This window comes from Achroia grisella, unplaced genomic scaffold, assembly GCF_030625045.1.
Source record: "Achroia grisella isolate CSIRO2021 unplaced genomic scaffold, CSIRO_AGI_Agris_v1 utg1186, whole genome shotgun sequence".
NCBI lineage: Eukaryota > Metazoa > Arthropoda > Insecta > Lepidoptera > Pyralidae > Achroia > Achroia grisella.
Genome location: NW_026712592.1, coordinates 1689352 through 1711574, shown reverse-complemented (window position 1 = coordinate 1711574; position 22223 = coordinate 1689352). Strand labels below are relative to the sequence as shown.

General features: G+C 32.3%; 1 protein-coding gene across 3 annotated transcripts; it reads right to left on the bottom strand.

The window, feature by feature from the left end:
* Nucleotides 1–1117: 1117 nt before the first annotated feature.
* Nucleotides 1118–21415, bottom strand: LOC131853669 (uncharacterized). Of its 3 annotated transcripts, none has more exons than XM_059204662.1 (8): nucleotides 21089–21415; nucleotides 16432–16646; nucleotides 12680–12921; nucleotides 10664–11110; nucleotides 8779–9043; nucleotides 5158–5257; nucleotides 3815–4001; nucleotides 1118–3091 (listed from the first exon to the last, which is right to left on the bottom strand). In XM_059204662.1, exons 1-8 carry the CDS (start codon nucleotides 21200–21202, stop codon nucleotides 2586–2588), a joined length of 2076 nt encoding a protein of 691 aa, XP_059060645.1. In that variant the 5' UTR covers nucleotides 21203–21415; the 3' UTR covers nucleotides 1118–2585. The 3 variants fall into 3 exon arrangements, with proteins under 3 accessions (XP_059060645.1, XP_059060653.1, XP_059060662.1); XM_059204670.1 differs by lacking the exon at nucleotides 21089–21415 and adding an exon at nucleotides 20465–20878; XM_059204679.1 differs by lacking the exons at nucleotides 16432–16646; nucleotides 21089–21415 and adding an exon at nucleotides 13159–13366.
* Between the last annotated feature and the right edge of the window lie 808 nt (nucleotides 21416–22223).

Below are 22223 nucleotides of genomic sequence, written 5' to 3'. Positions count from 1 at the left end.
AAAATAAACAAGTTACGTTTGGCTAACGGTAGGGCCGGCTTTGGGACTGAATTATCATTTTCTAAATGTAACATGTAACTGCTGCGATCATGGCCGTCGTCGGCGCAGTCATTCCAAAGTATTACGTCTGTTTACGTTTGTACGACGATATTTGTTTAGTCATTTGTTGCTCAGACGGCGGCCCTGGTGGTGGTGATCACGGTGCATTCTTGACTATTGGGGCTGATTTTTCTAATTTATTTTTAAGATTGGAGTCGGATTGCGAATAGACTGAGTTACAAATGCCACACGCCACTCTGCAAGACGTGTTATTTCAACGGCCACTTAGTTGTGGTTGAAACGTTGGTGTATAAATTGTACAGCTTAGGGAAACACATTTGTATATTTTTGCTTGGACTGGTGGCATGGATTCACAAGCGTGATTTGTGTATAATTAAGATTTTAGATGTCATTACAATCAGCGTGATGCTGTTCTAGTTATTATAGAATTGTAACCGATGTGCTGAGGGTTATATTGTTATGAATAATGAGGCGTTTTTCGCTGTTTATGAACGCATTATGGCGTCAGAATTGGACGACTGACGTAGCACCAAAGTTTATGCCTCGTTTTAAATTCGAAAATGTTAAGTACGTCATGTCTCGTTATATATTTAAAATAGTAATATAGCTAGAGCATTATGCTGATCGCATTGGCATATGATAAGCTATTTTGGATTAGTCACGGTTACGTAGTCAACACAGATGTGTCCCCAGCATTAGAAATTCATTTTGGCTAAGTATGAATGTGTTTTTAACATATATCATCTTGTTGTGTCGTTTACATATTTTTAGTGAAAAAAAAAAATAGATAATGCGAGTAATGTATGTGAAAGAAATAGTAAAGATTTTTTGATAAATTATTGTGAACTGTTTGAATTATGTATAATCCGCATTAAATGAATCGTTAATATTAATACAATCACAGCTGTAATAACCATGTAAGTCTATAAAACGTGAATAATAACTACCATAGTTGTACCTAATTGTTACTTTCTATTTGCTAGATAGAATAATCAAATTAGATTGAGTAATGAGAAATTGTGTGATCTGCAACCGCGGACGTTGTTCTCCGTGTGTGTTTATTATATATAACAAGTAAATTGTTGTCTAAAGTTATGTCTATACAAATCGTGTTGATCGGTCTGGCATGATCATTGTAAAAATGGATAAGTGTACCTATAGATCAAAACTATCAGATGGCATTCATATCAATCAGCATTGATTTGTAACAAGCATTGTAGATATGTCACTATTAACGTTATAATGCACCTATTGTTTTGTTTTTTCAACTTCAACTAGAAAGGATGTTATATCAACTGGGAAGGCTTCAGGTGTGTAGAATGTCAAGCGCGAAGCCTCCGAGCAGCGATGTCTGACACTCATGGGTGTATTGCCCTATAGTTAATTTAAATTATAATTTAAAATTTCACTTACTAAGTAAGTCATGTTCAGTCGGTGGGCTTGTGGACGCACGAGGAAGTTTTTCAATATATATAATTAACTTTATGTATCATACATACATGATGCTTTGAAAACTGAATTGAATTCTTATTGTAAGTATAAATATTAATATTCTTAGAAACAGTTCTCAGTGTTTATTTTTTTCTGTAAGAGTTGTAAAAATTTTGCATACGCAATTCGAGTTATATTCAGTTAAGGTCACAACCTGTCGGAAATCGAAAAAATTGTTAACTCATAATTACATAAATAAAGCTTACTATAAGATATTCGTTTTATTCTTTTTGACTTAGCCTATTTACCTATTGTTCTGGTACAAAAGATGAAATAGTTGTATTCGGATTTCAATGTACGCGAAATGCTATTGCATGTATCTATTTATTTTGGAAGTTCAAAATATTTGTAAGACAATTTTGCTAAGGCATGTTTTTTGCCAAAGGATTCAGTGGGGTTAATTAAAAAACCAATGTTTACTTATAAAGTGTATTCGAACTGATTGATATCTGTACCAGAGGTCAATTGTTCCGAACCTAACAAATGACAAATATAAATCTTTCTTTGTTGGAAGTGGAACTAATTTAAAATGTTCAATATATTATTTAATGAACTTAACAATTAATATATCAGCACTTACAAAATAATTGCACCGTAAGTCGTAACACGAAACTGCCTAAAATAATATTAACCTAAACTATCGTAACAAAGCATTGCAAAATAAACTTTTTTGATTATTATTATTATTATATATATTATTACTTTGATTGTTCCAAATAAATACTCAACAATACATGCAATCTCTGACGACTCATAATAATGTATCTGGAAATAATATCTAACCTAATTTAATATAAAAACATTCATCATCTATCTCACTAACAACACCAAAATAAAATCTATACATATTGCATTTATGTGCCAGTAGTAGATTTCCATGATGCATTTTATATAAATAAAATTGCATGAATAATTTTATGATTATATTAAAATTGTCATTTGTAAAGTAATAATAAAATAGTCATCTCAAAGGAATATATAACAATAAAAAATATAAAGAACTAAAAATTATAGAATCTATGCGAAACGGTTATTTAAAACTCATTTAATGTTCCTTCCACGACAAAACTTTTCACTTCAGTGATATTCCTCGTGTCGTAATCTGAGATCTCCTCGATGACGAGGTCTTCATTTTTAACAGGTATCGGGGGAAACGCGTCTAGTAGCTCCCCTAGTTTCCTTCCTGTCGAGATTAGGGTATTAGTTAAAAATGCATTGTTTTCCATTTTAAAATCGTCATCCTCGGTGCGCAGCTTTGAATCTAATTTGTGGAAGTTTTCATAGTTTTCCTCTTTGACAATGGGTGGCAAGTAATCCTTTCCATTATCGTAATCGAATTCCAGCTTTTTCATGCGTTTCTTTAAATTAGGCGGCCAGTCCTCGTCTATTGGCAAGTCAACGTAACCTACAGGTAGTGCCTTATGTGTATCCAAATTCTTGATAACTTGATAATCGTGATCCGAGTGTGGTCGGTTGAACGTAATAAGTTCCTCCATATTGAATTCCCCGTCGTCAATGACGGTCTCATCGAGCGCCAGTTCTGTAAACACATTGTCTTATTAGCATAAATTTGCCACAAATACATTCGTGTTGAAAACGGTTGAAAAATTCCTGCTAAAGTTAGTAATAAAAATGTTTTCAGCAATTTCAAACTAAACAAATATAGACAATTAAATAAGTTGAGACTAAGACAAAATCCATGTTAAACTTAACCGACAGAATTCAAAGAATGAAATGAATTAAGAAACTGGAGCATGACATCACACAACTAATTTTGAATAGTCTAAAACTTGATAATGTTACATAAGAGAAAGTCGATTGTGCAGTCAAGCTCATCAACTATGGAGCAATAGTTGTATAATTGCAAATGGTAATAAAATGTCAACTAGTTTCTAGCTCCGGTCTGGTGCAAGATTAATTTTATTGATAATTCTAATACAATAGGCAACATTTAGTGTTGTTTTTAAAATTAAGACTACATATACTAAGTCGTTTTCAAAAAATAAATAAATATTTATGAAACTACAAGATATTGTAGAAAGTTATTTTTATTTATACATACATACTATAAATAAATTAAGTACCAATATAAAGTAACTAAGTTTCCGAAATTTTCCAATATTCTATAGAAGCTTCTACGGAGTATCAGGAGACAAAAATATTAATATATGTATGTATTGTTATACTATGATGGTGGCAAACAAGCTTACGGCCCATATGATTGTATGTATGGTAAATAGGAAGTATTTAATAGTGAACTTACTGTTGGTCGCTGAGAGCAGTGCTCGTGTGATTGCGGGTGAGGTGGGCACCTGTTCGTTCCGTGGCCGTATCTCATCTCGCATGGACGGTAACGCCACCAGCGCTACTGACAGTAGTAACACCAGCAGACACGTGGCCGGCTGCGCGGATTTGCCACTTGTGCCGCCGGTTACGCCCGTTAACACGCTCTACAGAAACAAATAAAAATCATCAAAACATCATAATCTTATTATTATAAAGTTTATGAGTATGGATGGATGTTTGTTACTCTTTCACGCAAAAACTACTGAACGGATCTTGACGAAATTTTGTAGTAAAATAGTTTATACATCAGAATAACAATTTTAAAAAATTGTAAGTAAATTGGTCAAATAAATGATAAATGTAAAGTAAGTGTCATGCAGAGGAAATTGCGCGAGTCAACTGGTCAATGCCACTCAGACGACTTCCTACAAAATGTACCTTTAGTAAAAACACAAATTCGACACATTCATATGACCACCAGAGAAATTTCGATTAATCGTAAACACCTTGAAAAGTAAGTAACTGTTGAAGTAACCATTTATGTCGATGCATAAGTTCACGACATTTCATTATAGTCGTCATGCAACCATGAATACTGAATAATTCTGAAAACCTGTTTCAAAAGACCTTAATATTGTGCAATGTGCAGTAGATACATATAGTTATGTAGGTAGGTATCATCCATTTATCGATATTTTATTATACTCAAAAAAAAATGTTCGAAAGCAAATCCACAGACGGCGAGCACAATTATAAAAGAGGTTTTCCCTACAAGATATAAGGTCCATAAGGAAATATCTGTTAAGAGAAATACTTGTTTATTTATTCGTAAATGCAACGATTTCCTTAACATGGTATACCTATATGCAATTCAATTATATTACATATAGTTTTTGAGTAGTCCCGTAATTATAATAAATAATATTAATAAGCATACTTACCTGTAAAATTATAAATGAAGCACACAAATATTGTAGCCCATATGGCAATGGAATAAGAATCCATACAAACTACCTATACAAACAAGCAGACGGCCCACCTGATAATATGTGGTAACTATCACCTATGTACAAGCATCAGGAACCTTACTTTATAATGTCACACCCGTTATAAGACTCATACATTGCCATTCCAGAGAACTAAGTTGTCATGCCTCTTACCCAGTAATTTCACTGCCTAATCTGTCACTAAACCGAAATACAGGTTACAAGGAAGCTGTTTGGCGGCTGAAATAGGCGTAACTGAGGTACTCAGACGACTTTTTATATACTACCTCTGTTAGAGTAGCATAAATAAAAAGTCGTTGATTAGAAATCTTACCTGTAACCGCTTGAGCTGTGCTGACAAAGACTGGTTTTGTGATTGCAGCATTTTTATTCTTCTTATTAGTGTCTGATTTTCCGCTGTACATTGTTTGACTCTGCGATACAATGATTCATCATGTTAAATTGGTACACTTTGCCGCATCATCTCAAAAAACATTAATATTTTTCATATTACAAACCCGAACAAAATAAAATTTCTATGAACATAGATTATAATTTTTAATCCATAACGTAAATAGGTAGTTGTATAACTAATATAGCCTTTCTTACTCATTGATAGTGTAATCTATAGAACCACGAATTATTTTTAATCGGTCAAGTTTAAACCTTTACAACAATCATACAAAAAGAGGTTGCTATTTATTAGTTCCAAAAACATCAAACGGTAAATTATTTTTGCAATGAGACTACTTTTTCCTGTTTCAAGCAATTTTCTTAATTTGAAAGACAGATAATGCTGTTATAGTAAGTCTATTCTAAGTAGAAAATTTTAGAGTCTATGACTACATTTTTTCAAAGGAAATATTGAATGGTTTTTGAGTATGTTTTTGTTTGTCAATTTGTTTATTTATCGTTCATTTGATAGCGATTCTTGCAAATAATATTGTGATAAAAATTTCGCTACATCTAACCATGAGTCAACATTCAAAGATTAAAAAATTAATAATCCAAAATGAAATTATGATATTGTGTTCTAAATTGTACCTATTCATTGCTTAATTAATAAATATAATTTTATTTAATACTAGTCATTAGGTAGGTGATTGCAAAACAAAAATATGCTTAATTGTGAAATACACTGATATATTACACCCTTCATATTGTTCAGCTTACAAAGCATGTTGTGGTAGAATTAGGTTAGAAAGATGTTCGTACGCGTCTAGTATGTATAAATACAAAAGATTGTTTTTTTATTTATCTAACACATAGATATTTCTCTTTATCTTATCTTTTTAGATGGAGACATATTTTCATAGCTTATCAACATATACTTCCAACTCCTATAAGCCATCAACTCTTAAAATAAAAAAATAAAAGTGAAAGCATTGTGTGAATTCGATGAAATAGTTTACGTGATTTACAGTTAGATAATGTAAATGTGCAGGTATTCGACCGATATGACGTAAGGCTACGTGGCGGGATATACAGGTGACTCATGGACGCTGCTATTCTGACATTGATGATACACACATTAGCCGGGTTTGTTGTGAAATTTTTGTACACGTGGCATTGCTGACGTGGAGCTTTATTCGTTGAAGCTTTTGTATCGATACAAAATAAAGAAACCTAAGTATCATTATAAATTTACTTCTTTTCGATCCACCTATTATACACACATTAGCCGGGTTTGTTGAGAAACTTCTGTACACGTGGCATTGCCGACGTGGAGCTTTATTCGTTGCAGCTTTTGCATCGATAATCAAAATAAAAAACCTATGTTTCATATAAAAACTCTACGAATATATTATATACATATTACAAAAGCCAGTTGAACTCTATTTATATTTTTTCTTTATAATTGAGAAAAGATCTAGAACGTTCCCGTGCATAATAGTTGAATTAGAAAAAGAGAGTTTTTAGATGTCTGGCCCTGTTTATGGATTAAAGACGTTACAGTAACATGAATCTGTAATGTAATGCACCAATATTCTCTCTGAGTCAATAATTACCAATTATAGACTCAGAGAAAAGATTGGTGCTTATAACCTAACTGTCTAAGTCTAACTTTATACCAAAAGGATTATTATTTTCCAAGAAGAATTTGAAGTGTTCCTATTTTTAAGAAGGGATATGACAATGAAATTGCAATAAATTACAGGATATGAAGGCATACAATTTTAGTAGCACTGTATGTTCATGGTGCAGTTCATATACGCGAGTGTTGCTACTGTGCCTACATTACTGTGCCGTTAGGTAGTTCGCTATTCCAGTTACACAATATATTAATATATTTACTGTTCATATCAAATAACTACCGAATGTAAGTTTTACCATCAGTTTTATAATGAAATAGTTCTATATATTAGAATAGTAGTTATAACAGATCAAAACATTAATACACATTTTAGTTTTCATTGTATTTACAGACCACAGACATCTGCCCGTCTGATAGTAAGTAGGTCTAGAGCGAGCTTTATCACCTTACTACAAGAATAGAACGCTGCAAAATGTTGCGTTATTTGGCAGTAGATAGCAGTCTGCTCTTATTCGTGATAACTATTATACTTCACCTAAAGTATAAGATGACTGTAGATTATACTTTCATTTTAGATTTCTATCTATGCCGTCAACATTTCGTTGGTATTTAATAAACCTACTTTATTATTTTATCACTACTTTAGGATGTAATTTTGTTCGCGTGTACAATCTGGTTAAATCGCTTCCTTTATATGCGTTGAAAACAGATGGTTTAAAAAACATAACAATTAGCTGTTCACAGCAACTTTGTCCACGTCCGGAATTTAACTTTCATTTTCTAAAATAAAAGTAGCCTAAATGACTCCTTATTACATCAGATACCTGCCAATAAAAGTCTCGTCAAAATCGATCCAGCCCTTTCAGAGTAGTCAGAACAAAAAGACAGACAGACAAACAAACATACAAAAATAGTAAAAAATGTTATTTCAATATTACAAACAGACACCCCAGTTTTATTTATATGCATAGATATGTATGGATGACATCATATTTATACATATAGTCAATATGGACGATATATGAAAAAAAAATATATAACGTTTTAACGAGAGCTGTGGGCACAGCACAGCAAAACCATGAAAAACAAAACAATATTGAAACGCATTTGAAAAAATACAGCTGGCGCGCGCCTACCGCCTCTTCACTCCCGGTCGCTGCGACAGACGACGGACATTCGAAAGGTTTATCAACGCAGTAGAACAAAATACAATTATAGTTAGAATTTTTGGTTTGTGTGTCTGTGCCGCCAATTTTAGAAACAACTTTATTTGATTTCTGTTTTGATAAAAAATAGTGATTCTTTTATTCAATAAACAAAAAACTTACGACAATAAACAAAATATTGTTACTGTGAATACTACGGGTTAGAAATCTCGGGCTCAACTAGTAAAATATATAGGTTATTAAAAGTATTTCGATATATTTAAATAAAGTTTAAAAAAGTAATTAGATAACCTCGAAAACGTGATCCGTAGCCTCATTAACCTCTTGTCACTATGATTGATATGACGGGTTAAGCTTTCTATACTCTAAATGTTGACCCATATTCAGCTTAATACAATGTAAAAGTTTCATCATAATCAGTCATGCAGTTTTTATGTGAAGCACTAAGATAAACAGACAAACCGAAACACACAAGCCGAGAAAAATTGGCTTCGTAACGATAGTATCACGTAGAAAGATAAGAAACTACTTGTAAGAATTATTTACTTTGGAGACATTTTAGTCACATACTTAATTATGTAATTTGTATAAACTGCTACACGAATAAACTGATAGTTCTTTGTATTGTGTGAACGCATGAGAAAGAACGAATTGCCGAACGTTGCTCTCTCGTTCTCTCGTGCGTAAGATTGCAGGTGATAGACGACGATAAATAAAATATAAAGTATATAAGATTAAAATTAAACATGCTTACCTATCTTCAAGCCCGTCAACATATTCCTTCTTGCGTTTCCTAGAGTCCTGGGCGGAAATTTTGTTTCTGATCTTGCGTCGGATTCGTTTCAATTCCCTTTCTTCGTGTTTCGTCAACGGGTAACTACTAGGCAAGGTGATGCCCTCCTTTGCTAACAAACGCCTCTCTTCGGCTGTTAAAACGAGGCGAGGATAACCGTTCCTACCGTCACCCATTTGACTTTGTTCCGGTTCGTCATCATCACTGCGATCACTTCCGGAATCATCTAAAAATAAAATATGAGTCAGATTTCCTTTTTCAAAACAATTACAGCTATATGGAGAACAGAATAAAACACTATTCCTGTAGGCATACGCCGATTTTAAAAAATATAGGACCTATTAGTAAAAGTAGACCATTTTGCTATTGTTAGATTACAGTCCAAGTAGTGAGAATAGTATAGGTACATATGTATATCATATAATCTGTACAAATGTTCTTATCATAAAAACGAGATAAGCATATTGCAGTAAACAACTGCTGTAATTTATATGTATTAGAACGTACATAGAATACTTTACTTGATTTACGTAATCAAGAGACGATGAAACTCTTCTCATTTGCACTATAACGTGATAATATTAAAACAAATTTCGTATTATGTCTAAATAAACTATTATCTATAATAAATAGTATAAATTATCGCTGTTTTCGTCTGTCTACTTGCTGTTCTTACTTGTTATAAACTCATATTGATCTGGTTTTCACTATAATTAAGAAATTTGGAAAGTGTTCATGTATAATACATGTATGTTATAGTTATATATTTCTTGTAATGACTATATGCTTATTATTTTTTGGTATTATTTAATTAAGTACCGCATTAGTGATTTACTGCTTGCTTTCGAGTATTAAGTCTAATAATACTATGATTTTATTTGGTTAATAAAGTAAATTAAATAAATATAATATATACGACTTGAAATACGCTGTCCACACGTGCAAAACCGAGGTGGTGGTGTGGCATATATAGCGATGCCAAAATAATGTCATAAATTGCTATAACTGTCCGTGTTTGATAACCGGATTTGTTACAAAATACTTCAAATGGAATTGATATCGTTACGTGCTATGCAGCAGATAAACAAGTTAGAACAATAATCTACAAACGAAATGTGAATAAAACCTCTTTTTATGAATATTTAAAAATAAAAATATCTACTGGAGAACTAAATTTAATATATCAATTGATGTAATTAATAAGTTAATAAGACGGGAATACTAATTTAATGAAATATCGAATATATATAAAAAAATTTGGTCAGCCGTAAATTTTTATTATATGGAACTATTCTGTTGATTTATATTTAATTGTCTTATTTAAAATGTGTTTCTTTTCGCGTTATTTTCTTATCAATGATTTTTTTGTAAAAAAAACCCCTAACAGATATTCACTGCATTATGAATGGATGTATGAAATTATCCATTTCTTTATAAATACATTTGTATTGACAAATATATTAATAAACTATTACTTTGTTTAGGCTATACACTAAAGATCACATTCATATAAGCTCGAAAATCATTATCCTCCTTTTTTGGCAATCGGATACTACTCTTTCTATACGAACGATAATGATATTAATAACGGAAGTCGAGTAGTTGCTGACCGACACAAAATCCTAATAGTAAATTTTATTCATTTCGTACACAGTGTTTGTTATTACAATAGACAATAGACTTTAATAGTCTTATTATAACCCAAAATCATCAATTTACGAGTACATTGACCGAATATCTATTTAACAAAACGTAGACGCTTCTAAATTCGTACAATTGCCTTCAATAATATAAATTAAACAGATTGAATCTCAACTACGTAGAGCTGAAAGTGAACGGTACCCACCACAATGGCTGACGTTGTGCCTATACTCGTATTCATTGCGGGACTCCACTTTAAGATCTTGCAGTTTACTTTGCGACAACAAATTAGCTGCCGCCAGTTTAATGTTTGAGGCATTCTTTAAATCTGCAGCGTTGATGATTTTAATCGACTTCAGGTCTTTCATATCTTTAATTGTAACGGGGAGGAGTATGGACCGAGGATTCCCTGCCATCGGAGCTACCCTTATAACTCTCCGTTGTGGTGCCACAGTTTCTACTGGTTTAGAGTACACCTTAGTTTGTGGATTAAGCACTTGAATGTTGGCAACTTTCAAAGGCTTCTGGGGCTGCGCCTTAACAACTAGTTGAGGCTTCTGCGGCGCCGCAGACACCTTTATTGGAGGCCTTTGTACTTTGGATTGTACTACCACCTGTGGTTGAGACAGCCGGCGTTTCCTACCGGGTTTACCTAAAAATAGTTTGTTATACAATTTTCGATTCAATCATTTGTAGCTTAATAACTAGTTTTAATTCATTCATGTATTAATTCGAGACACGGCGGATGTTTGGCCCTAGCAACTAAAATCATGCTCGGCGAAATGTCAAGTGTGTTCATCTGGGACAACCTACAAAGTGTCTCACTATAGCAAGAATGATTAACGTCGTGATCAAAGAATCATATTAACAAGTTTTAAATTTACATTAATTAAACTTTGTGAGTATGCTAGACTTGAGTTGGTTTGGAGGTATATACTAAAATGGGCTCTTATAAGTCATGACACACATTGCGTAATATACATACCGCGTATATATCTACAATACATATAGTTGAATACATTTCGTATTTTACATGCAAATTATTAGTATGTATTGCTTAACAACTCCTATGGGAAGAGTAGGCTCAATGTCATTATTAATTCAGTACCAACTGTCCTTCTAAACTTGTTTACGTATTATATGAAATGTATAATATTAACATAACTACCATTTGTGCTAACATTACTCGAACATATTAATATTATACCTACAAGATATATTCCAACAATTTATATTTGTTTGAATTATGTACTCAAGTGAGAATGATAATGATTCACTTTTAAGTCAAACATGCCGAAGGTCACTCATTACTATACTACATTTAAAAGTATTGAAATATCAGCAACTATAACACTGATAATGGCGATAATAATATAAATAATTCACCTAGATACAATACCACATTTTTTATTAATATGAAACGTATTGATAACCTTAAAAACGATTAACAAATTTTGTTACATATGATTTTTATGCGACTGAAATGTCAGACACGCAGCAGTGTGGTTGACGGTATTCATTGCCTACATGCATGAATAGGTCCACAGACCGTAACATATGCAGTACAAGTTACTGGAGATGGAGCACGCAATTACGCACTTTGTACAATGTCTGGCCTGAATTTCCATGTAAGATAAAAAATTGATTGTCCGAAATTATATATATTACATTATGTAATTGAAATGGAAAACAGGCTGACGGCTCACCTGATGGCAAGAGGTATAGCTAGTCGCCAATATACAACATTAAAAGATATCCACAATATTATATGCACGTGATACGGCTCATGCATTGGCATTCTTAGTACTAAGATGTCATGCCTCTTATTCTGTAATTTCACTGGTCTTTAACCGAAAAAGTTTATAAGACTGGCAGCGTGGCTGCTGAAATAAATGAGTTTGAGATATCCAACCATTTTAAGATTTTTACAAAGTCTGTTTCGGTATTAATTCTTCAACTTCATAAAATACAAAATTACAGAAAATTCATAGTTTAATAAAAAAGAGAGACAAATTAAGTAAGATAAAATTAGAATAAGACATAATCGTCAACTTTAGTTGTATACAATGGTAATTCTGAAAGCGTAGGAACCTAAACAAATTTTTCTTCTAACAACAATCCTTCATGCTGTCGGCTTCATATAATAATAACTCTGCATTTGATATTTATAGTTGCGTGAGTATGTCATCCTTATGCTATAAATATAAAACTATTAACTTACCAGCGCTTTGGAATGTATTACTATTGCTGTTAATAAATCCAGGTACTACATTTTGCTCGAAGTCCAACATGTCAAATGTCTCTTCAACAAGCTCGGTGGAGCTGTTTGAGGTATCACACGTATCTTGGATGACCACATCTTGAGCATCGCCCGGGCTGGTAGGCTCCAGGCCCGCAGTGGCGTTCATGTCTTCATCACACGAGTTTTGTATGAGGAATGGTGATAACTGTTGCTCGAAATCACTACAAATAATCATTTCAATAATTAAATATATTTTCAAGACTGAAATTCGAATTGGTGCAGCCAGAAGTAATGTTAACTGTTGATGTTGTGAACGCAACAATCGACATGCTTTCACAATCATTTCGCTCATTGCGTCTACCGCCTTTCGGTTTAATTTAGATTGTTCATAGTTTTCCATCACAAGAATATTATAATATTAGATATATTAACAAAACCTTTGGTAGTAAAGTTTTTACCTTAATTTACGGTTTGTAGTATTTTGTAATGCATTTCATTATTTATCATGATAACATAGTGGTAGTAGACACATTGGAACTCACTACCTTTCCAGTTTTCGTAAATCTGCCACATCACCATTTTATAAAATAATCTGTTCCTAAAATGGCAATAAATCTTAAGCGTATAATATAACTACACTCCTGCACATAAAACATATTACTTTTCTGTGACTTTACTATAATTTATTGATGTATTTAATTGGTTTTAACAATAGGTCCTTCATGCTAGACGATAAGAATGATAGCGAATTGTAATAACCTGTTTATTTCTCGCGATAAGACCAATGCCACTTATACAACATCTAATTGAACCAACGTAATCAGTAGAAATAGTTTGCACAGAATATTATCAAGTATCCTCGATTACTTAAATTGTATTAATATTATTAGTTACTATATAGATCCCTAAATAACCAAGTACTTACTACAAAGTATGTTTGAATTATTAGAGAGCCGATTATTGATATACATATGTATCTCTAGATTTCTACATACATGTTTATAATTTGAGAGCATCGTGACCTGATAATTAGGTACACGATTTCGAGCCGAATTAGAACGTCTTTAAAAATCTGTCTAAATCATATTTAATAGTTATGTGAAGTCTTGCGTTCACCGATAGTTGACAACACTTCTGTCTACACTATTTGGTTAAATAGTCGTGACAGTATATTATTATTACAAACAGTTTTTACATGCATGATTGTCAATATATTATTACCAGGTTTTTAGGAAGGATATATCTATATAATAAGATTTCTTAAAGGTCGGCAACGCGCACGTGACACCCCTGGTGTTTCAGGCGTCCAAAGTTGGGAAACAATTTACCATCAGATGGGCTGTAGGCTTATTTGCCACCTACTAATACATACTATAAATAAGAGAAGCAAAACCAATACTAATTTACCCTAAACGAATGTATTGTTTTTAGGTACCTACTGTAAATCGAAGTGCAAACTATAGTCCGTTGCCTACTTATAATTTCATTTAAATTTATTAAGCACGCACTATTATCTGAAGCGTAGATATAGCGTTGTGCATGACGGTGAACTCACTGCGCATTAGATATTAAAGTCTGTACTATTCGTAGTTAATTTGTAGAAAATCATAGTTCATGATAACATATGAAGAATTTTCTGTGGATACTTTATTTACTACGCTTTAGTTCATTGTAGGGTCCCCTACATTGGTTTATCTCACGTCAGTCTAATAATACAAAATTGAACAACAAAAACTTTGTTATAAGATCCTTTCACACGACAAAATTTTTTATTCTATCCTAATGTGGCCTTTATAGCTTCACTGGATGAAAATAGGGGCGAGTACAAAGAGCAGTCAAAACCCGCAGGACTTGTGGACCGGCTGAAGCATCATAATGTCGAATCCCGTTAGAATAGGACAGGAGGCCGGTGCGGGATGAATCAATAGGTATAACAATTAAATAATTCTCAACTAGAACAAGTGTTACCCCAAGTGAGGACATTTATTCTATTACGTACAGATTACGAATCCACGTACATAAACGATCTAATGATACCTATTTGCTTCAAAATCGGTTACACTGCGTTGCCAATTGTATTGTCGACTAGAATATTTAGTAACGCAATCACGGCATCGGAACATAGCACGTCGACTAACTAAGATACTTAAGATGCATGACAATTGCATCATATCAATGTGAGTCACGGATAGGAACCAGTTACAATGACCGCTGACGTATCTGGGGTAACCACTGATTTCGTCATTAATATAACCATTATGGGTGTAAATCGGATGGAGGTGGACCGTTACTATTAATAATAACCTAGGACATTTCACATCATCTAGTCCCAAGCTAAGCAGAGCTTGTTGAGGGTACTGGACAACTGATATAATAATTTACATATTTTCTCTTTGCTAAAAGTATACACACAATATACCAATACAAACAATCATATTTGCATCCTGCGAGGAGTCGAACCCGCGGCCATTAATAGTATAGCGTTGTACAAAACCGCCGAATACATCAAAACATAGTACACGAATAAAATAAATATTCGGCCTGTCTCAATACCGTAACTACATTAAGGTTTCTTACTAAATAATATAATAGTACAAAGAAACAAAGTAACAGAATTGTAAACATCTATTAATATTATATGTGTATAGGAAACAGTTATAACTTCAAAATGATTCAACGCCATAGGCTATAAGAAAAATAAGCGTAAACAAATTCTTGTGAGTGTAACGAACTTAGATTTTTTGCTACCTATCTATATATGTACTTATAAGAACATAAACCATATATAATAGTATCTAATGTATTTACTCAAATGAATAGGGATTATTTTTTAGATAATATATAACAATTGTTAACAAATTTACAGCCCACGTACTTTATTTAAGTAACAACCGTCGACGTAACCGATTTTCCACAAAGTAGAAAACTTTGAATCACATGATTTTCTGTGTTACTACAGATTAGGTAGTTAAATATTATTAGTAATCTGTCTTTTAATAGAAGAGGCTTCGTAACGAATTCCTATCCAGTAAATATACGAGAAGTAGAGGCCTAAATTTATATGCCTGTTTTACAGAAAATACGCGAGGTAATCAAAGCGAACTCAATGTCAGACAATTCAGCATAACCATGTACTAAAGTTGCTAATACTTGCCACTAATACAAGAAAATGAAAGTGATTGTAATGATTAAGGATTTGAAACGGTGGTAGACTCGCCCCCTGCTACATTGAATTCAAATGTAGCGAAGTGTGAGCATTTCAATATTTGCGTTCACTATAATATCAACAGTTGACAATGCTAATGACTAATAACCCTATGTTAAGCCATGTACCATAAATTTATTGTGACTTTGCCACGATGGACTAACTGACCTGATGCCTATCTTATCATCCTCCACTGGTCCCTCGCCAGCGTATACCGCTATTCGCGGTGCACGATTCCATTATCAACTTTCTTATAGAACAAATGCTTATGACCTCATCTGAGATTAGTTGTGAAGGCATAATCATCATTATCGTTGCCTTGCTTTTATCCCATTATTTGAGGTCGTCGCATATCATTCTCTTCCACTGTTCTCTATTGGCCGTAATATCTGAGTATACTCTTCTTTTATTCATATCATCTTTCACAAAATACATCTATCATTTTTTAGGGCGTCCCCTCCCTTTCCATCCATCTAAGTTGGTGAAGACATAGTATTTTAATGAATAAATTAAAAAAAAAACTCACAATTCGGCCTGATCACTGGACAGTCCACTGTCTGAACAGGAGCTGCTCAGTGCTTCTGAAGGCTGCGACTGCGACACGTTGTCTGATACATTATCAGGCACATTGTCCGGACATAGGCTAAAATCAGGCATAGACTCCTCGAGGAAGTTCAACGAGCCCTGTTCCAAGGAAAATATATTTTCCAGGAAGTCGTCAGAGCTCGGCCATGTGTCCGACTGCAAAGAAAGAATTTTGTAAATAAAACGTACGTTAATGTAATACGGGCGAGTAGTTAGTATTAAATATATACCGTCTGTAAATCTATTTAATATATAACCGAGTAATTTAAAGGGTGTGCTTTATAAAAAAATTTAAAACGAAGCTTAAAACTTATTTATTGAAAAAAATATTCTACTGCATTGATGAGTTTTTTAATGTAGCTCACTTTAGATATTACTATTAATTTATGAATATTTGGACATTGTTTAAATTTCAGACTAAGGTAATAATTTTGTAATTTAAATCTGTTTAGAATAATAACGACTTTCCTTTGCAAACCTAATTAATTTAATTTTTATATGTAATTGAGATGGCAAACAAGCTGATGGTATATGATACCCGTCGCCGATATACCTACGCGAAACAACAATATATTAGTGGAAACCGCCCTCAAATCGGTTAAGCAGTTTCCAAGATTAGCGCGCACAAATGCATACACTATCAGATAAAAATTCTAAAAAACATTGTTTTGGGTTCTACTAGGTTGATAGTATTGGTTATGGTTCTTATACATGTTTATACTTTGTACCCACACCGACATCACATTTTTATTATATACGTAATTTCTATGAAATAATTTGTATTTTACATACATTCATATAATCAAGTACTAATTAGGTTTCGAAGAAAAGGCTAATTACATAATGATAATTTACATTCAAATAAATATGATTATGGTAATTTACACTAATTTAAAGCCCATTTACGTAGTGACAACTATAACTGTACACTATAATATGATAAGTGAAATACACTTTAAAACTTGTCATTACATGACAAGTTTTAAAGTGTAATTTCACAGACAATAATTTAAATATTAGTATTCCATGGCATTACACTTTTGTCCTCAGACATGGCTACTTATGTGTTTTTTATAGATGCTGGAAAGATACACCTGCTTGCGATAAACATAAAGTCAGGTCAGTTGCCCATCTTGGCAAATGGAAATTTACTACGATGGTTTCCTTGATGGTTATGATGGAAGTACGTACGAAGTACATACGTAAAGGTCATCCTGACATGATACATTGCTAGCAATAAGGCTATTATTACAAGTCGACATTACTAACAATCTTCTTCCCTCCGCTATACGTTAGTTGTACCATTGGCGGTATGAATCTGGTGGAAGTGATATCCATGGTGTTTTATGTATAAAGGCAACATTTACAGTAATGACTTCATTGATAACAATGTACTGTCACGTGATTACCCCTGGAAGCCCTCATGGTAAATTCCTGGTGAATTCGCCATGATAGGCGAACTAACATGAACTCATGCTTATCTGATCTTCCTTTATTGGAATCCCGCTAGTGTATACCGTTAGTGCAGGCGTAGACAATTTTCTACATCATCTATTTAAAAAAATTGCCACTTTCCATGAAATGGGATCCCTTCCAGTGAGGTACACAAAAGAAATTGTTCTTTTTATATTGTGCTACAATAAATAAATAATTACATTCTTAATATAACAACTTAAAGACCTTGATTTCATAATACTCATGTTATCATCAATTTGACTTTGTGATAAGTATAAATGCTTTGTATTAAAAGTTTATATTAAAATATATCAGATACCTATGGGAGGTAATACACAAACCCTACAAAACAAGATTACAAAATATAGTCTTGAAAATTGAACTTGAAAGAAATATATGTAAGTAAGTAGTTACTTTCTACAGGTAGTAATTTAATAATATGATTACATATACTTTTAGAAATATAGAGATATACTTATGGAATAGTAAACAAAAATAAATATACTGTAAATGACTGGAAACATGATGATGATGATGATGATATGACTGGAATTGGAAACATGCTATTGAGATTTAAGAAACATGTGGTTAAAAGCAATAAACATTACTCATAAATATAACTATGACCTAGACACATACAACATAGACATACACATAAAATACACTGTGACTCCTGAGAATGTAATTCCTGAGAACTAACTTGTTATGCCATCATATGCAGTAACTTCATTTCCTCATGACACAAATAAAACTTATTTGGCGACGGAAATATAGGAGGCAGACTTTGTGTAAAATCTCCTACTAGTAGATAACATAAATGATATTTAACATATATTAAAGACAATTATATTAATTATAATTAGGAAGCTCTAATTAGTTGCTAATTTTTAGAAATCATGTTATTAAAAACTGACATAATGCTTACCAAATGAGGTAACAAATTTATTAGTGAGCAGTAAATATTTCATATATTACAATTAGCTGATTCATTGTAATATAATGACAACTTTGGAATTAGGTTCTTAAAAATAATAGTGGTAATGATATTACAATTCATTATGTATGTAGTAACAATTAATTAATGGATGAATTTTGATATATTATTATTCAAATGAAATATAATATATGCAACTTTAATGTGGAAAGAATGTATTTTATTCAATGTTTTTTTAAGATAAACAGATGAAAGTAGCTTCACTAGGTTTAGCACTACAGTGATCAGTAGTGGTACTTTCATAATGACTGAAAAGTTGGGCATGGTTTACATTTCCACATGCAATACTTAATATTTTAATGATCTTTCTGGTAAAGCAGTTTGACACAATGGTCCATATTCCTAATATCTGAGGTACATTCCTAAACAGAAGAAACATTTGTATGTGTCTTTATATTGCCACATATTTTATTTATTATTGTTGTATGGATTCAATCAATGTATAATGTCTTGTCTACAGCCAAAATTTGATTAGTTGAATATCTATAAAATATCAGAGATTATCCTCCATTATAGATAATTGAAATATTATTTTCAACTACACTGTAGATCATTATTTATTAACATGTCGAAAACTTGAAACTTTCTGTGTGTAATAGATTATATTAAGTAAATTGTCTACTGTATTGAACAGTAGCTGCCTGTATTAGCTTCACATACCTTGGGTTACATTATTGAAGTTTTAGTAGGGATCCTAATTTTTGTATAAATTTAACCTATGTTACTCAGGTCTGGTACTGTATAATATAGCATTCTGATGTTATACAGTACTGAAATGTTGAAAGAATATCATTAAAAGGATCCAGATGTTATTGCAATTATTCCTTACAAACAAACAAAAATAAAAAATAATTCCATCCTTACTCTTTGTAATATTAGTGAAGATTAATAAAGGGAACATGAGCAGAGCATGAATGAACTTATGCCGAATAGACAATGGCATGTTAATGATGCAATGAAATAAAATTAATGCTAAATATGCACAATTACACTCAATGTAAATTGTTACTTAACCTTAATTGAAAATTTTGCATTGTCCATAAAATAAATACATTGAAATTAAACAAATATGTGTATGTCTTAAAACAGTATTGCAATATAAATACAGTAGTTATTTGTATAATACTACATAAAATCTTAAGACTACTAAAGGAACAAAAATAAATATATGTCTTAAGCAACTTTGGTTATAACTTGAAAAATATATTTTCAGTCTCCAAAACTTTTACTTCAAATAATATAAAGGATTAATTATTTTCAATTAAAACATATTAGAATTGTGTTAAAGAGGACAACAATTTGATAATTTTATGTTAAAATATTCTTTTTATTCTTCTGTTATCACAATTATGTACTACATAAATATGTGCTAAATAATCTACATATAAATAGGACAGCAATGTATTATCACGAGCCTTGCACAATAATATGATATAAAAAAAATTTAGAGCAGTCTCAAAATTTACATCATCTATACATCATCCATGCAAGTAATATAGTAGTAAAAATAAAAATAATACTTTACCTCCAATAAAGACAAAAGATCCACTCTTTTATCCATTTTAGACACTTTCAAGTTGCATCTATTTTATATTAACATTTAGACACTAGTAATTCACAACAGTAAATTGGTAACACTTTCAAATATTCACTTGATTGTTCAGAATAGTATTTTTGAATGATTTTAGTGTATACCGGTGAGATATCAGATGGCATATGGTAGTGCCGACCGCATGGTGCCTAGGTGGCAGTCTATTGACGTAACTTGTTTACTAAGCCGGGCTCGCGGCACGCCGGGTTAGCAAATACTGACAATGTCGACAAATAAATAACAATGCTCGTTAGGGTAAATCCTCGTTACAATTGGTAATTCACAAATTGGATTATTAATGACTCAGGAATGAGACGCCGTGTATTGACGAGCGACAAACAACCGAACACTAAGCGAAATGAATGTATAACGGTAAAAGTAGGAGCGTAAGCACGAAAGCTGTTGGACAAGATTCGCGGTCGACGATCACTTCACTTATTACTTCACCATGCGTCTCCAAAAACGCTCGCTACTCAGACCGAAAGTACGCTGCAATGTCATTGAGGTGATACCTTATCAATAAACAAATTAAAGAACCGAGATGCGACTCATACTAACCATTAAGGCGTCTTGTTGAAAGCCGTCCATTTTAGGGTTTATTCCGTCTAATTCTTGGTCATTTCTTGTAAGATAATCCAAAATCCGGTTCATATCATCGTTAACAACACTCATCTTGATTTGCAATGTTCCAAATTAGGGTCAACATTATAAGTCACTTTAAAAACAAATTCACAAGATTTTCGTTTATTAATTAGTCACGATAGGTTAGAAACACTTGTGTACAACTTGAGTAAAATAATATTATGATTTTTCCTACTTCACAAATAGTTTTATGAACATGACATTTCTTTAGAACTTCCAACGTGGAAATAATGACGTCATGAAAGTAGGACACTCCGAGCTACGCGATTGGTGTTTACAAAGTACAGAAAAATTCATGACTGCATGCAAGCACCATCTATTGGTAACTCATAACACTATTAACTATTCTGAGACTGACAGACCAGTGACATTGCTTATGACGTTCCGTTATACGCGTAGTTTGCTTCAATTTATTTTTGGTCAGGGTCGGAAATAAATGGGTACTTCACTATAGGGCTTTTAAATTTTTAACATTGATATATATACATCTCATTAGTTAAAGAGATACCAAGTACTTTATATATGGTATTTTTTAATAAGAGAATAATTAAGTGTACTTATAATTTACAATGTTACATTGAACAGACAGTTTCATTGTGACAATATGTAGGTTTCATATTTCATACGCTTCCGTCGATGAATATAGCGCTAACCTATTTTGCGATTTATTCTTATATATTTACCTATAACATTTTGGCTATGCATAGTTAGAATTTCTGGCAAAGAACGGCACATAGTATTTTTATTATTATTATATTATTTATTTACCTACTTCAATAACGATTACAAGACTTAAATTTAAATTTATAAATAAATAAATAAGGGATAAAATTGTCAGTCATAATATCCTGAATTTTATAATATGACCCTTACTCTCCGGTAATGGACATTTTTGTACAGTTCTTCTATTACATTCTTATTTTATAACAAACATTATGAAAGCACATACGTACTTATGTATTCATCTATATTTTAACAAATATCCCGTAATCGCGGGGAGACAAGACTGTGCCGAGAAGAAAATCCTTGTACTCGGGAAAACGAGGAAGTT

What these genes read in the sequence shown, in the direction of transcription:
- LOC131853669 (XM_059204662.1), bottom strand. Translation starts at nt 21,202, where the DNA reads ATGAGTGTTGTTAACGATGATATGAACCGGATTTTGGATTATCTTACA. An exon ending in TTCAACAAGACGCCTTAATG is followed by an intron (nt 16,647 to 21,088) that starts GTTAGTATGAGT and finishes CTTTCTTTGCAG; the next exon opens with TCGGACACATGGCCGAGCTC. An exon ending in GTTGACGGGCTTGAAGATAG is followed by an intron (nt 5,258 to 8,778) that starts GTAAGCATGTTT and finishes ATTGTATCGCAG; the next exon opens with AGTCAAACAATGTACAGCGG.